The 16,117-nt window shown below is 34.0% G+C and overlaps 2 protein-coding genes across 3 annotated transcripts; one reads left to right on the top strand and one right to left on the bottom strand.

The window, feature by feature from the left end:
* Positions 1–1,953: 1,953 nt before the first annotated feature.
* On the top strand, positions 1,954–12,028 carry LOC107018364 (aspartic proteinase-like protein 2). Of its 2 annotated transcripts, XM_027916049.1 has the most exons (11): positions 1,954–2,050; positions 2,495–2,654; positions 3,326–3,455; positions 3,601–3,848; positions 5,066–5,290; positions 7,681–7,843; positions 7,929–8,002; positions 8,517–8,607; positions 9,156–9,231; positions 9,552–9,623; positions 11,335–12,028. In XM_027916049.1, exons 2-11 carry the CDS (start codon positions 2,599–2,601, stop codon positions 11,484–11,486), a joined length of 1,287 nt encoding a protein of 428 aa, XP_027771850.1. In that variant the 5' UTR covers positions 1,954–2,050; positions 2,495–2,598; the 3' UTR covers positions 11,487–12,028. The 2 variants fall into 2 exon arrangements, with proteins under 2 accessions (XP_027771850.1, XP_015074314.1); XM_015218828.2 differs by having other exon boundaries at positions 1,973–2,654.
* A 317-nt stretch (positions 12,029–12,345) lies between these two features.
* LOC107018104 lies at positions 12,346–14,925 on the bottom strand. Its single transcript, XM_015218485.2, has 5 exons — positions 14,707–14,925; positions 14,390–14,598; positions 14,091–14,171; positions 13,224–13,574; positions 12,346–12,571 (listed from the first exon to the last, which is right to left on the bottom strand). Exons 1-5 carry the CDS (start codon positions 14,819–14,821, stop codon positions 12,470–12,472), a joined length of 858 nt encoding a protein of 285 aa, XP_015073971.1. The 5' UTR covers positions 14,822–14,925; the 3' UTR covers positions 12,346–12,469.
* Positions 14,926–16,117: the final 1,192 nt, after the last annotated feature.

The raw sequence follows: 16,117 nt of genomic DNA, 5'->3' as shown, positions 1-16,117 counted from the left end.
ATCGATTTTAACAATATACCAATAATCGATAACATTAAAGTGAACTTGTTGTCCTATATTCTAACTTTATATTTGTTTGATAATAGTTGTCGTAGCATGTTCACTTTAACAGTATTCGATTGTTAACATCATATCATAATTTGGAGGTAAAAGCAACATTACAAATAAGATATAATAAATTAGGACCTTCACAGTTTTGACTTTTGTAAAAACAAAAACACAATTAACTTATAATCATTTCTTAATTAGCATTGTTAGATAGTGAAATAATTAATTAACATTTACTATTATTTAATAGCAATGTAACTTGTATGGTGGTGTTAATTAATTAATATCATTACTTAATCCTTAATCTTCTTGAGATTGCCTATGTGTTCAACTATGTTTCTTGTTTTCTTTTTTGAAGTTGAATATTTGTGGATAATGACTATGTGCTTACACTCCATATGCATTGTTAAAACACATCACATGCATAAACATGCTTATACTAGATTTAAAAAAAATTATAATAACAGTCGGAATATGTTATTTCATATTTACAGTAATCAGATATTATCATCTCTCAAATTTTAAATTTTAATCTCATAGTGTTATTTCGAAACTCATATTTACAATAAAAATAATATTCTATAGATCTATTTAGTAGTCCCCTCCAATTTGAAAACGCGTACTTGGAAAATTTTGCGTAAGAAAACAATTTTAAACTAATTAATATTGCCTTAATAATATTTAAGAAATAGTCCAACTAACTAAACAACTCATCTATGACTTTCAAGAGTCTAAATTTTGCTTTTTTTGAGGTAATTATGTCACAAAATACAAAATTTTAAATTATTGTGTCCACTTAGATTTCGAACTATACATAACATGTTGCTTGTTACAAGTCAAATTTTGATCTCATGAAATTATTAGTACTTACTAAACTACTTTGTGAAATTATGATCAAAACCTTTTAACAAAGATTGAACTTTTTATACTTAGAGAATGCAGTTTTACTTTTTTACTATTTCTTTATTTTTAATTTGGTATTTCGGTATTCATGTTAGAGTCTGATTATTCAGAATTCATATCAATTAAGGCCCCATTCAGAAGGTAGCGCTCTCTACCAGTAATTTTGCCCCATTGAGGAGGTAGCACTCTCTACCAATGATTTTTTTCATACCTTCAAGGCCTCTAATTAAGGTAGAAGCAGTCTCATCCACTACACCATATACTTTGGTGATAGATAACTTATAAGTAATTATGAAACTTATTAGCTAATAGAAAAGACATAATACATATACATGACTCTTAACTTGCTTCAACGGATAATTATGCCTTCCAATTTAGAATATGCACAAACAAACATTTAAATTTGTATAAATCGAACAAGTAGACATACGTGTCCTATATGACATAATACACATCAACTTTATACAATTTTAAATGTTTATTTATATTATATCTGATGCCAGCTTAAATGACACCCTTTTATATTAGGCCAAACTTATGAACAAATCATTAAACTTGTTGAGTTTTTTTCCTCAAGTACCTTAACTACATCATTTTCTTATTGAATCGTTGAACCACCCATAAATTGTTCCTTTTAAACATTGTTGGCTGATTTTGATCGACTTTTCTATTGTAAATGCCTTCAATTGTGTTCATATAGTAATGATTTTGATTAAAGGAATGAAGATAAATTGTGTATTAGTCTCATTTATTTTCTAACGTGTTCGAATGGGTTGAAGTAAAACACAATTATTCTCAAATATTTTCACTATCAATTGCACTAATGAGTTCTGAAACAACATATATATCCTCTATTAATATTTCTCACAAAATCAGATCTCACACCAGCCAACGATATTTCAAAAAAACAAATTATAGAGATTTAATGATTCAATAGAAAAATAGCATAGTTAAAATACACGAGAGAACACCTAACCAGTTTAGAGATCTATATGCATACAACCCAACTTTTTTGTTTTTATAGAAAGTAAAAGAAGAAGGCTGAGAGTATGAAAATGTGTATGAAGAAAGTAATGTGCAGACAAGTATGACGACAAACGTGAGCTACACCATTGCATCATCACAAAGCTTTCTCCTTTTTCAGAACACTACCCCTTTCCTCAAAGATAATTATATACTATTTTATTCATTCTTTCGAAAATTGTAAAGAATTATTACACTTTGAAGAGTCCTGAGTCTTGACGCCAATCTCCATTTACTATATTTGTTCTGTATCTTGTTTTCTTCCTTTTGGGTTTTTTCAAAACCGACTCTTTTTCTCAGTCCAAATCAAGAAAAATATAATATTTCATCATTGTTGTGTATAAAGGAAAAAAAGTTCTTTTCTTGCTTCATTCATTCATACATCCCATTTTTTTCTTGTGGGTGTTTATAAAGATTGGATTTTGGGAAGTGGGTGTTTTGTATTTGTATGTTGTGATAATGGATCTGAGGAGAAAAGGGTATTTGATATTTTTGTTAATTTTGGTTTTGGCTGTGGCAGTAAAGGGAGAAAATGTTGTTTTTAATGTGAAACATAAGTATGGTGGGCGTGGAGGTTCAATCTTGAAGGAACTCAGAGCTCATGATAGTCGCCGCCATGGAAGAATGCTTGCTGCCGTTGACTTTGAATTGGGTGGCAATGGACAACCTACTGATGCAGCGTTAGTTCCCTTTGTTTAATTCTACTTGTTTGTACTGATTCTTGTGTTTTCTTGGGATATTGTATTTAGGGGGCTTTTGGTTTTCATAATTGGTGTAAGTGATTGTAGAAATGAATCAACTTGGTTGACACAAATGCTCTGCTTTATATGCTCAGAATGGTTAATTTTCCTCTTTGCAATGAGATTGTGTTTTAGTGATGAAAATTCCCATTTCATTGTTGAAGAGGGAAAACAAATAGAGTTGTTAACTTTTCACTTGTTAATGTTTCTGCTCTAGTCCTTCAGGAAAAATTATCCCATTTGTACATGGTTAGTATTGTTATTTTTATGTATATATGGTAGATGGTGAACCCCTTTTGGCCTTTTCGTGGGTTTACTTTTTATATTTCGAATCCTCTTAGTGAAAATCTTGGCTCTGCCATTGGCTCTAGTTATAGGTGTATACTTAAGTGAGATAGAGGAACGTTATGGTCTTATGGAGAAACATATCAGATTATATTTTCTTGATTCTATTTGAGAAAGGTGCACTCCATAAAATTGTGACCCTCATCCAATCCACAAAAAAGGAAAGATAAGTGTGCTTATGCAGGAGGCAGTGGTGCGTTATTCATGTATGCACATTCTTTCCAGTGAAATCGTAGTCATGTTTTCTTCATAAATAAATCATGCAGGCTCTATTACACTAAACTTACAATCGGGACTCCTTCTAAGGACTATCATGTCCAGGTAGATACTGGAAGTGACATCTTATGGGTGAATTGTGCTGGCTGTATGAGATGTCCTTCAAAAAGCAGTCTTGGGGTATGATTAATCTTCTACTTTACACATCTTTTTGCCATCCATGTAAAGAAAATGGATTCCAGTATGTATAATATAATTATCAGATTGTTGACTTTCTGTTCTTGATCTGTCCTTGTAGTTTCTCATCTATGTTGTTATACTACAGATAGAATTGAAGCTGTATGACTTAAAAGCCTCATCCACTGGGAAAAGTGTATCTTGCGACCAAGACTTCTGCACTGATATGTTTAATGCTCCCTACTCAGATTGCAGGGTGGGAACACCATGTGAATATCAGGTTACTTATGGAGATGGCAGCTCAACTTCTGGATACTTTGTAAGGGATTTCATTCATTTTGATCAAGTCTCTGGGGATCTTCAAACCACATCCATGAATGGGTCCATAGCATTTGGGTAATTTTATTTGTTGTAATTTAAATTTATTTATGTTAGATGTTGCCAAATGAATTGATGTTAGACGTGGATGACTACCATAGGGGAATATTTTCTGTTTCTTTGGCGACCATTTTTTCACTTCAGCAAATTCTACCACCCTGTCTGGATGTCTTTGTTTCCAAACAATGTTTGGAATCTGGATTTGGTTTAAATAGATTCTGTTGCAGTTCATTGGGAAAAGAAATAAATTTGTCTCTCTCACCAATTTTATTTTTAAAACAGATTTGCTGTATTAAAGCAGCATCTGGCACTTCAAGTAAAGTGAAACCTGTGCTGTTTGCATATTTGTTGAAGTAGATATTTAAATAGCTAATGGAATTGGGATTTCTAATTTCAGCCTCTCTTGAGCTGAAGAACCAGGGTAAGGAAATGCTTAGAATAAGAATTATTTTGTGTCTCGGTCTTAGTTATGCCATATTAAATAAGTTCCCTGCTGAGGAAACATGTGAAAAGTAGTTGATATGCAAATTTGAGTATACAAGTCATTACACTGTCTAGAGCAGAGATATTGACTGCAATGGTGTAGCAGTTTATATAGTGGTGTATCATGAATACTCAATAGCTTACAGAGTGAAGAACCAAAAGAAAAAAAGAAGGGAAAGCTGTGTTGTCCTCACTCTCTAGTATATATTGTTTCCCGATCCTATGTTAGTTCAGTAAGTGTACTCTTGAATGGGTTCATGGAACAATTTCAGTATCACATTCTCTTGCTCTATTATATTAGGTAGATTACACATCATTGGTAAGTCAATACATAAAAAATTCTGCTGATGCCATGTTATATGTGTTTTCTGCAATTCTGTATACATGAACATGATAAAGTTTTATATCCCGAATAGGTTGTTATAGTGTTAACGTTTAGCTTCTGTAATATTTATTAGAAGTGTTTAGCTTCCGTAATATTTTTCCTCCACTTCTTTTAACAAGGAATTTCCGACAGTGGCACTCATTACTATATCCAATGAAGTAATTTCTTCCTAGCCGATTATTTTCAATGGTTTTGATTCTGTACTGTCTACTCCTATAATTGTTAATTCTGGTTTTGTCACCATATAGTATGTTGGTTTCTTAGATGTAAATTATGCTACTCGGGCCTGTGATGGAGTACTACTTTTTAGCGAGTAGTTTATCTCTTGATAACATGTATGTATCTTACATGTTTTTGATCAAGATAGGTGCTCATCTAGACAATCAGGAGAGCTAGGCTCATCTACTCAAGCGGTTGACGGAATTATTGGTTTTGGACAAGCAAACTCATCGCTTATTTCACAGCTAGCTGCATCTGGGAAGGTGAACAAAGTTTTTTCACATTGCCTAGACAGCAGTGATGGTGGCGGCATATTTGCCATTGGACAAGTAGTTCAGCCAAAAGTAAAGTCAACACCACTAGTCCCAAATGAGTAAGTATATTTGGTGCCTTTTGTTCCTCTTCCCTACTCCAACTACCACCCCTTCCCCAAAACAAGATTTGGTATCATCTTATTTGAAGTTGTATATAGTTTCTCCTATTCTGCTCCATTATAAATAAGGAAAATTGCAATCATTGGTTTGTAAATTTGTGCTCCATTCTTCCAGCTTTGCATCCTTTCAAATTCTATTGGTAGGTTCAATCAGTTTATATCCTATTGAGCGCAATCCATATGCATGCATGCAAGAATTTATGATAGAAAATCCATAAGGAATTATGTGAAATATCTCAGAAATCAAAGAACATATGCTTTCATAGGAATGTGACTCTAATAGGCTTGCAAAATTTTCATTTAGACTTGTATGAGGGAAGTAACAAGGAGGGAACTGATGTGGACTCAACAACCAACCGCCTATTGTTTTGAATTTTTCTCTATGAGAAGTAACTCGACCTCAGACCAAGGGGAAAGAGAAGACTCACTAATCACTACCTATACCTCTCTCTCAAGAGAAGTAGCTTGCTTCAGCCAGCTTTAGCTTGGATGGGAGTCCGAGCCCGACAGAGTAAGTGATAGGTGAATTTATAGTAGCTGACCCAGTCTTGGATGCTGTATTAGCAGTTTTAGTGCTCGGTTAAGAAACTTTAATTTAATAAGGGATTTTTTCTTATATGAAATTTTGATCCTGATCTTCAAGCTTTGAGGCAAAAGAAAAAAACACACTCATCCATTAAAACTTAAAAGGGAGATTACATGAGTAGATAACTGATCTATAGCAACCCCCGAGCTAGAACTAGTGTAGATCTAGTGCTGAATAGGGTAAAAACTATTGCTTTAAATGGATTATGGGGAAAATGCTTGGAGAAAAGTTAAACATGAAGACTGTTCTTAGTGATGGAAAGAAGTGGCAAAAAATAAAAGTGGGTTAAATTGTACAGCAGTTCAAAGGAAACAAATTACTGTGAAAAGCTTTTCATAGTTGTTGAAGTCTCCTGTAGAGAATTCCAAAAACCGATTTGAGAACAAATGCAGATATGCTTCTACTTACTTCAAAATTCAAATTATTTGATTCTATGCAGTCTCTTTAAAAGAAATAAAATTTAGTGAGACTTTGGTTCTGTGAACAGACAGCAAGAGTTCAGGAAATATAGGAAATTGCCCAATACATGAAAATATTCTATCAAAGCAGACTTTTGGAGAAAATACTAAATTTATGTTTAAGATATCAAGCTAGGGTGTGTACAGTATGAACTATATACGACTCTAAAAGAGACTCCTAAAAGGGTATCATAAGAATCCATTTCTCCTTACCAAAAAAGAAAACAAAGTCTCCAAATGATAGTTTTTCTTTCTTTTCCTCGAGTAAATTTAAACTGCCTCATTGATTTAGATGAAAACAAAAGATTCTGGAAATAGGAAGGTGTCACCAGTCATGGCAACCTCTTATTGCCTCTTTTGTGTGACGTATGTATGTTTGATATTTAAAATTCACCTTCCATGAATAGCAACGCCACAAAGTTGCTATGAGTTTTAGAATTTTCATTTCTTATTGTTGTTTACTGGCATATGATCTCCTTCGCGCGTCTGCTTCACTCATTGCCCTCACTCCAATTACGTTCTTAAGCATTTCACGATCTAATGTGGGACCAAGTTGTCAAGTTTTTGGTTACTCCAATCACCTGCCTCGCCCTGCCCCAAATATCTATTTTTTTTTTTTGGGGGGGGGGGGGGTTGTTGGGGTTAGGGAAGGGTAGGCACATTGATATTTGCCCACATTACTATCTACTGAAAACATTAAAGCTGGAAGCTGCCACAACCAGTGGTCAAGTGATAAGTGCACACATGCAAAGTCCAAAATGTGGTAGCAAATAAACTTGTTTAGAGACCTAAAAACAGTTTAGTTGAGACCTCAAGAGAACGTGGTGATTTCCTTTTGGAAGACAGTAGTTCAAATGGTCCAGTCCTTCCTCTGAGACACATTATTGTTGGACTTGCAACAGTTCACAGAAGAACTTGAACGAATTGAGAGCTCTCTTAAGTCTAGAGTTGCAATCTCGGGCCTTCCGCTGAATCGTATCTTCTTGGTACTAAAAACGACATTAGTTAACTCATCCATATATGGGAAAAAGAAATTTTAAGTTATTTGAGTTTTTGACTACTGTTGGGTGGTGCATATTGTAAACTTCAGTACTTGCATTCATGTTTGATTAACTGGATTGTCATTTTTGCATTGTTATTCTCGTCATTCACTTCTCTTGCTTTTTCTTTTACTTTTTATTATACCATCATTTTTTACTGTTAAATATCAGTATTTGTCTAAACATGAAATTGGCTCCCTCCATTTTCTATTTCTTGACTTCAACTACATATGTTTTCCACTTTAGGCCACATTATAATGTTGTCATGAAGGGAATTGAGGTTAATGGTGAAGCTCTAAACATCCCAACCACTATATTTGATGCGGGATCCAACAGAGGAACAATTATTGACAGTGGTACAACGTTAGCATATCTTCCTAACAAAGTCTATGATGCTCTCATGAGCAAGGTAGGTTTAGACATTTGAAAACTGTATGTATGCATGAATACATTAGTTCCTCCTGCTTGATTCTTAATTTTGTCTGTTACCGTAGTTGATGGTTCGGCAACCAGATCTGACGACTCATCTTGTCGAGGGGACCTTCCACTGCTTTTTCTTCAGTAAAAAGTAAGGTTCTTTTTACCATCTCCACATGAATATCTTAATTCTTTCTGTTAAGATTTGTTTGTGATATCTTTTCTCCCTCTATGATCATGTACACTTTAACATAATGCCCTCTCCACTATAGTTCTTTCTTTAGCTTTGAATTCTAATGCTGTGTAAAATGACTACACCGACAATAGAATCATTATTCTGCAGTTTTTTTTATTTGTTTGATAAGAGGGTATTCTGCAGGTTTTTTGAGTAGATGCCATTATCTCATTTGACCTTCTCCTAAAATTCTGGTTTCTTTTGATTAACCGCTTCGCTATCGTATTCCGAACGCCATTTTCATGATGGATGTATTAATGTCTTTAGTTCAGTGGGGGTTAGATCATTAATTATGAATAATAGTAGTGCTATGTAACCCCATTCTTATTTTAATCCACTTCTCCAGATATTAGTTGTTGTAATTCAGTTAGTTGCTATAAATAACTTCTAATCTTCATCTCTTTCAACTACTCTTCCTCTGGTGGCGCAGGATTGATGATGGTTTCCCAGTTGTAACCTTTCAGTTTGCTAATTCTCTGTCTTTGAAAGTTTATCCCCACGATTATCTTTTCGCAGTTAGTGTAAGTAATCTGGCTTTGCTGAATTTTCTCCTACTATTTCTTCATTTAATCAGATTCTATTTTCTAGTTTATCCAGAAAGCCTTCCTTTTCCCTGTTAACGTATATTGTATCCTTTGACTGCTGTGGAAGTTACTTGTTTTTTCAAGTCATAATCTTGTTGGAATTCAGTAACCATTACAGACACTATCTTTGTTGGAATTCACGAATTTCGCCCATAAGTGATTGATCTTCAATGTCTTCTTATCTTAGATTTGTTCCTAGCATTCGTGAGCTGTTTGATTTGTCTGGCGATTTTTATACTGTGTTGTTGATATTGGAAATGTTGGCATGAGTTTATCTGATTTCCATGACTTTTTACCATTAAATTCATTCAGTTGTTATAAATTATGTGTAGTCCAATGCAAACAACAGGATACTAAAAGATGGGTCAAAATGGCAGAGAGAGACCTTTGTTGTAAGGTGCATGGGAGGAGAAAGCAACTGGATGCACTTGCATTGCAGTTTAAATAACATGACTTACAAACCCCTTTGCTTCATAATTTTGCAGGAAAACGAGTGGTGTATCGGTTGGCAGGACAGTGGAATGCAGACAAAGGATGGAAAGGAAATAACTCTCTTAGGAGGTATTGTTTGAACAGTAACAGTATATGAAAGTAAATCAGCTTAGTTTCCAAAAAAAAGAAAAAGTGAATCAGTTTGATGGTGAATTACGTTTTAGAATTATACATAATTTTATGAAAATTACATTTTGCCCATTTAGTGTGAATTTTCAGTTTAGTGTTAGTTCCTGCAAGTGCGAGTACAAGACAGTGTAGTGGCATTTTGACCTATTGTTAGTTAAGTTTGTTGCCATCCTAAGATACTAGAGATGACTAAATGGATGCAGTATCTTCATACAGTTGACAGGATTTTCATTGATTGGTTTATTGATACTTTGATGCAGATCTTGTGTTATCTAACAAGCTTGTGCTTTATGATCTTGAAAACCAGAGTATTGGCTGGACCGAATATAACTGTGAGTTTAGCCTTACCATTTTATTCAAGGATTTAATAGTTATTAACTTATTTATCAGTCAGTTGTGTAGAAATTGTTTTCCTTGATGAAATAGTACCAATTATTTTCTGGGTTTTACTTTTGACCTGTAGTTAGCTCTGGGTTCTTTATGTTGCCTTGTTAGGAGAACTTTTTGAGTGACACATATAGATTTCCTTTTGCATTTAAGTAATTAAGTTGATCGAATCATATCATGTGAGTCTCCAGAAATAATTGAACCTAAGATAGTCAGCTGTTGTCTTGGAACAAATTGAAGAAATGGACCAATTCAACTTATTGAACTATGTGACCATCTCATCTAAAATATTATGTATAACGCTCAACTACTTACTAGCCTTCATGGACACCCGCATCCTATTGGACTTCCGCACAGTTAAATTGAGAGACAACTGTGAACTTACATCACTAATTTAATTACTTTCAAACACTCCATTACAGAATGTCGATTCTTGTTATCTTGAGCTGTACATTTTACAAAAGTGAACCAAACTTCTAAGAGGTTTGTTTCTGTTTTTGTTAAAACCATATGATATCCGGAATCCACTGGTCCGGTTCATCCATATTTTGCGCCATGTATTAACCATTTTAAGGGGGAGACCTCCTCGGGGGTTTATTCATTCTCAGGAATCGTGTCTAGAATTTCTGATTAAGGGTGGAGAGACCCATTCATCGCACCACACCCCGATGGTATGATTCAGTGGGGTCTTGGTTAATAATAATGTTTCCTTGTTAGAAATGTCTATGAGGGACAGTTGACTTTTGATGAAATAGATAAAGAACAGTTGATATGAAATTTCATGCTTTGAATTTTTACATGATACATCACAAGTTGTTTCATGTCCATCCCGTAGTTATCTACACCTTATCTTGATGCCTCAATCTAAGCTTTTTAATATAAGCCACAAGAGATCATTTTGTATAAAATTATGGCGAAGGTATATCATATCTGCCACATGCAGCAGGATTTCTCATGTCACTCGTAGTAACTTGACTAACTTCACATTTGCAAAGACCTTAATTTATTCCTTCATTCAGTAGCAGACCTCTTATCTGGGCATACTAAAACCTTTAGTACTTCGACAAGCACCCAATACTAAGCAATTTTGGTGTTTCCTTATTTTATTTACATGTTATACACAGCAAGATTTGTACTTTTGATGGGGATTCACATGCATGTTAAATGCCCTGTTAATGGCTTTATATATAAGTTTTTTTTTATATTATTATTATTATTATTATTATTATTTATATAAGCTATAGTTATATGATTAGGTTTCCATTTTTCTTTGGCCAATTAGAGATATAATTGTGGAGGCTAACTTGTGAGGAAAAAGATTTAGAGAATGCATGTTGTATGTGTTGAAGATGCATGACCAGCTCATCTAATAACTTAAGTTGTTAGAGAAAGCACATATTAAATTATATTATATCTCAGTATGCTCCCTCACGTGTGGGTGTGATTCTTTATCACGGGCCAAGCACGTGATTATCTTTTCTGATAATGAGTGGCAGTGAAACTCGAAATCAGAACTTCTGCCTCGTGTGTGGGCTATCTTTAGCAGTATGATAAAATCTTCTGTTTTCAGCACGTTGTCCATACTTTACTGGAAGACTGACATTGAAGATGGGATGTTTTCTTAACAGTGCTTGTTCTAAAATTGTTTTATGTCAGGCTCTTCGAGCATCAAAGTCAAAGATGGAACTTCTGGGAAGGTGTATACTGTAGGTGCTCACAATATTTCATCAGCTTCTACGTTGAATTCAAGAATGGTTTTTACGTTCTTCATATTAGCAATCTCCCTCCTATGCAATTTGTTGAAGTGAGATACCAGACAAAAAACTGTACAGGGAGTCATTGTTGTACCATATCATTCCGCAATTCGATGATTCTTTGGAATAACAAGTCTTATACCTCATCAACATGATTCTTGACATTTTACACAAAATACAAACAACACTGGTTTGATGAAACAGAAGTTCTACAGTTTCTCTTCTGTTCTAACACACAGGAACCGACCTCTCGTAGATGCTGTTGGTCTAAGTATTCCTTTATTATTCTGTTTCATTTCCTGCCTGTTCTCTTGGGTCATGTGATAGAAGATGCTAATAGTGAAGAGATGCAAGCAAATGCTTGATAGGATAGTTTTTTTTTTTTTTGATGTTATTTGTGAGTATTTTCAATATTAATGAAAATCAATTGCTATTTTCTGTTTTGTTTTGTTTTTTATGAGGGATGTCATGTTAATGTATTTCTTAATTTATGAGTGCTAGATAAGAAATGTTGTTTCAGCCTCAGGCTGCATTTGCAAGCAGACTGAAGATTGTGTATGAGTGTTATGTTATATATCCCTCTTTCATTTTGTTGATTTTTTCATAAAAAATATAACAATATACTTTCAGGTACTAATATTAGATTCAATATATTCCAACATAATACTGATTACTAAAGATTATGATGACACATTGGAGGGGAAAGGAATTCTTTTTTTTTTTTTAAATTTCCCATCTGTTTGGAGTCTATATTGGAGTACCAACTGAATCTGAATCGTGCAGCATAGGTTTATTTGGGCGTGACACTTCCAATAGAATTTCCTCTATAGCCAGTACTAAATGTGGATCATGCAAATAATAATAAAATTACGATTAAAGATTTTCTTGTTGGACTCTCGAAATTCAAACTATGTTTACATAATGTTTTGTTTGGGTTGTATTAATGGAAGGAAATAAAATTTGATATATATTCCCAAAGTATGTATAGAAACATGGATTTAATAATTACAATTATACAAGTGTTAAAATTATGAGTCTCATAAAGTTGTCCTCAAGAACTGTACGACAAAATATATAACAGCCAGCAGCAATGCAATTTGGTAAAAATCTCTTTGGAAACTGTCATCCCTTTGAAAGAACTGCATCCTCATACAAGTAGACAATTTTTGTCAGATGCAAAGTTTTCTTCATATATAAAACATAATCTCCAAAATTATATTTTTTTATGGTCACAATTTATGTGGTGATATTTGACTGCAAACACGTATAGTTCAAGAGAAAAAAGATTTTTACAATTAGTAGTTTAAATCGAATTACACATTATGTATGTTAAAAAAAAATCATAGTTCATAAACGTGTCATTTAACTAGGCTTCATCTGATATCAATATCCTCTAACTTTGGGTATGCACAAGCAGACACCTAAACTTGTATAGAGTTGAGCAAGTATACACACGTCAAACTTGGTGTCCTATGTGGCAATTCACATCCCACGCGACATCGTATGTGTATTATGTCAATGTAGGACTTGTGTGTATACTTGTTGAACTTTATACAAGTTTAAGTATATTATGCACACTCAAAGTGAGAGAGCATAGATGCAAACTGAAACCAAGTTAAATGACTTATTTATAATATTGTGTCTATTAAATAATCTAAACAAAAAAGGGTAAAAAGAATGTTCTTAGCTATGTGAAATTGAACAAAAGTGTGTGTCATCAATATCTAATTAAGACTATGAATTTGGACAATCATAATTTCAAGATTTTGAGACTTTATAAAGAAGAAATACCTTTGCTGGATCACCATAAGGGTCAGGATAAACATCCATGTTTTTATTCTCTTTAGCAGATTTAGAACTCAAGTCATTAACAATATCAACAACATCTTTTCCAGCTTCAACAGTAGCGAATAGTCGTCGCGATGCCCAGAAATAAGCTTGAGCAATGATGGATGATCCTGATAAATCCCATTCCTCTTCATGCTCAATTACTTGTCCACTTATTTGATTCAAAGTGAATCTTGAATTTACTTTGATCATCAAATCCCCTCCTATGCTACCAATCAATGACTTTGCTTTTCCTTTTATTCTCCACTTAATATTCAACACACTTGTTGATAACATCACCATTTCTTGCACACTCTGCATAGCAATACAATGTTATTGAATGCTATAGACTCCCCATGAGCGAAAAGTGCAACGACTTAAAGTTCAGGTCAGGGGCTTAGCTACATAATCAGAGTGTCATGCGGAAGCTAATAATTGCAAATCATGATAACGATATATACTATACAATGTTACTGAATGCTATAGACTACTCCTGATGAGAGAACGGTGCAACGACTTAAGCTCAGGCCAGGGGCTTAGCTACATAATCAGAGAAAGCTAAAAATTGCAAATCATGATGACGATATACACAATACAATGTTACTGAATGCTATAGACCACTCCTGATTAGAGAAAGGTGCAACGACCTTAGTTCAGGTCAGGGGCTTAGCTACATAATCAGAGTGTCATGCGGAAGCTAAAATTTGCAAATCATGATGACGATATATAGAAAACTATACTAAAACAATCATAATATGTTGCGTATATATATGTCTTCGTTTATATATATATATAAAACTTGTAGAAATGAAAGAGATGTTAAAACGTTACCGGTTTAGGATTATGCAGAGCATCAGTTATCCATAATGGTCTCTTGTACTTGTCTCGTCCTGTAAAACTTCTCACTGGATCCTGCATTTCATTGTGTGACACAGTACATTAAAGTAGAAGATTAGTAGATAATCGAACGTTGACTTGTATTTTACACAAGTTATTTGCTTGTTTGTCAATGTCTTATCAAATTAGTTATGAACTTATATACACTGACAAAAGTAAATCATCATGTTGTTTAAAAGCGTGACATCATTACGAGTATCTCAACATATATTATACACACACCGCACACGTACCTTATACTTGACAGAGACAGCAAAGGTACCAAGGGCACGATTGCCTTCACGTAGTTCGAGAATATCTCGAACTAGCTGCCTAGCAGTAGCCTCCACAGAAGGGCTACTAATGCATTCAAACTCATCACACAATTCCCCAAAATCCATTCCATCTACAAGTTTATCAGCATCTTCAGTAGCTAACTCTGTTCTATTCGAATCATTGATAACTGACACACACACACACACATTAGAGTAATGATATCGGTTCAACTGAATTCAGTATTTTATTTTTTTTTACAAAAAAAAATTGATAAACTTTAAACTTGTCATTTTACCTCGGAACGAAAATCGATGAGGTTGATGAATGGAAATAGACTTGCCATAAATATTATTATTATTATTGTAATTGATGAAAGGAGGAGGAAGAAGAAGAAGAGAAGAAATGGTCATATTGTTTGTTTCTTCATGATTACTAATTAGGTTGATTCTCTTTCACTCCTAATGAGATAAGGTGTGATTTTGTTTATGTGGTGGTTTTTGAGTTTCATTTTTAGGTGGCAACACTTTATTATCTCTTCAATTTGCTACATCCTTCCACATTTCCTCCTAATAAATATTCCATTTCTGACAGAAAAATGTCCTTTTACTTGACTTCATTTTATATTTAGGTGCTTCAGCACAAGTAGACTCTTAAAATTGAACAAATAGACACAACTGTTGTACGTGGTATCCTACATGACAATTTGTGTCCTACGTGTATTATGCCACATAGGACATAAAATTGAAACCTAGCCTGATTCGAAACTCGAGACCTGAGACCTGATCCAGACCTAGGAATCGAGATTCGACCTGACCTTGGCCCGAGATCTGACTCTCAATCCTAATGAAGGACTCGATACCCTACCCTAACTCAAAACTCGAGAACCAACCCTAACTTCAGACCCTATCCTAGCCGAGACCACAGATCCGAGACTCGAGACCTGAGCTCCGTCTCCTAAAAAATCAAACTAAATCACAAGTAGTAGTTAATACAAATTAAAGTAAATCTTAAATATGGGGTAGAATTGGGATAAATTGAAGATCACTTTAAAATGGATTATGTTGGGCTGAGCTAAAATCAGCCTAATATGATATTATCTTATACCAATTCATAAAATTTTGGATGAATTGAGCAAACCAACAACTTTTGGGTCATATTTGACACCCTTATTAAGGACCAAATTTTATATTCCGTCACTAAATTCGGATAACCTTTTTCTTGTAGTCTTATAAAGATGAGAACATGGATTTTTTTAAATGATTGTTACTCTTTTCATAAGCACCTATATCTAAATCCACCGAAATTCGAGAAAAAAAAAAACAATCGAAGAATCAAATTAGTTTGATTCGATTAGATTTTTCAATATTTATGCCCATTCCTATCCCTTATTTTTGTGTGTTGACTACATAAGGAATCACAAGTCCCTAAAAAAAATTCAACGTGGAGGGATTGTTTTTGAGGGTGTGATATTATAATAGTTGACTTGCTAACTATTCTCTCTTTCATTTTTGAAAAATAATATGACATTGATTCTTGCCCTTTGGTTCATGCAACTCTGCAAAGGTGGACCTAGGACAGGTTCAACTGAATTCATGGCTTTTGGCTCGAACTGTATATTTACAATTGGTATAATACATAAACATGCCCTTTAATTTAGTTTCAGTTGACATTAATGCCCTCCAAGTTTCGGTGTGCATTGTGCATAA

The sequence above is a fragment of the Solanum pennellii genome, chromosome 4 (genome assembly GCF_001406875.1).
Source record: "Solanum pennellii chromosome 4, SPENNV200".
In the NCBI taxonomy this organism is placed as follows: Eukaryota; Viridiplantae; Streptophyta; class Magnoliopsida; order Solanales; family Solanaceae; genus Solanum; species Solanum pennellii.
The sequence above is the reverse complement of the archived record's forward strand: the minus strand, read 5'-3'. Positions and strand labels throughout refer to the sequence as shown.

Coding starts and splice junctions, on each gene's coding strand:
- LOC107018364 (XM_015218828.2), top strand. CDS start 2,434: ATGGATCTGAGGAGAAAAGGGTATTTGATATTTTTGTTAATTTTGGTT. Junction 3,456..3,600: donor CTTCAAAAAGCAGTCTTGGG/GTATGATTAATC, acceptor GTTATACTACAG/ATAGAATTGAAGCTGTATGA. Junction 9,624..11,334: donor TGGCTGGACCGAATATAACT/GTGAGTTTAGCC, acceptor GTTTTATGTCAG/GCTCTTCGAGCATCAAAGTC.
- LOC107018104 (XM_015218485.2), bottom strand. CDS start 14,821: ATGACCATTTCTTCTCTTCTTCTTCTTCCTCCTCCTTTCATCAATTAC. Junction 14,599..14,706: donor TCATCGATTTTCGTTCCGAG/GTAAAATGACAA, acceptor TGTGTGTGTCAG/TTATCAATGATTCGAATAGA. Junction 14,172..14,389: donor CTGTCTCTGTCAAGTATAAG/GTACGTGTGCGG, acceptor AATGAAATGCAG/GATCCAGTGAGAAGTTTTAC.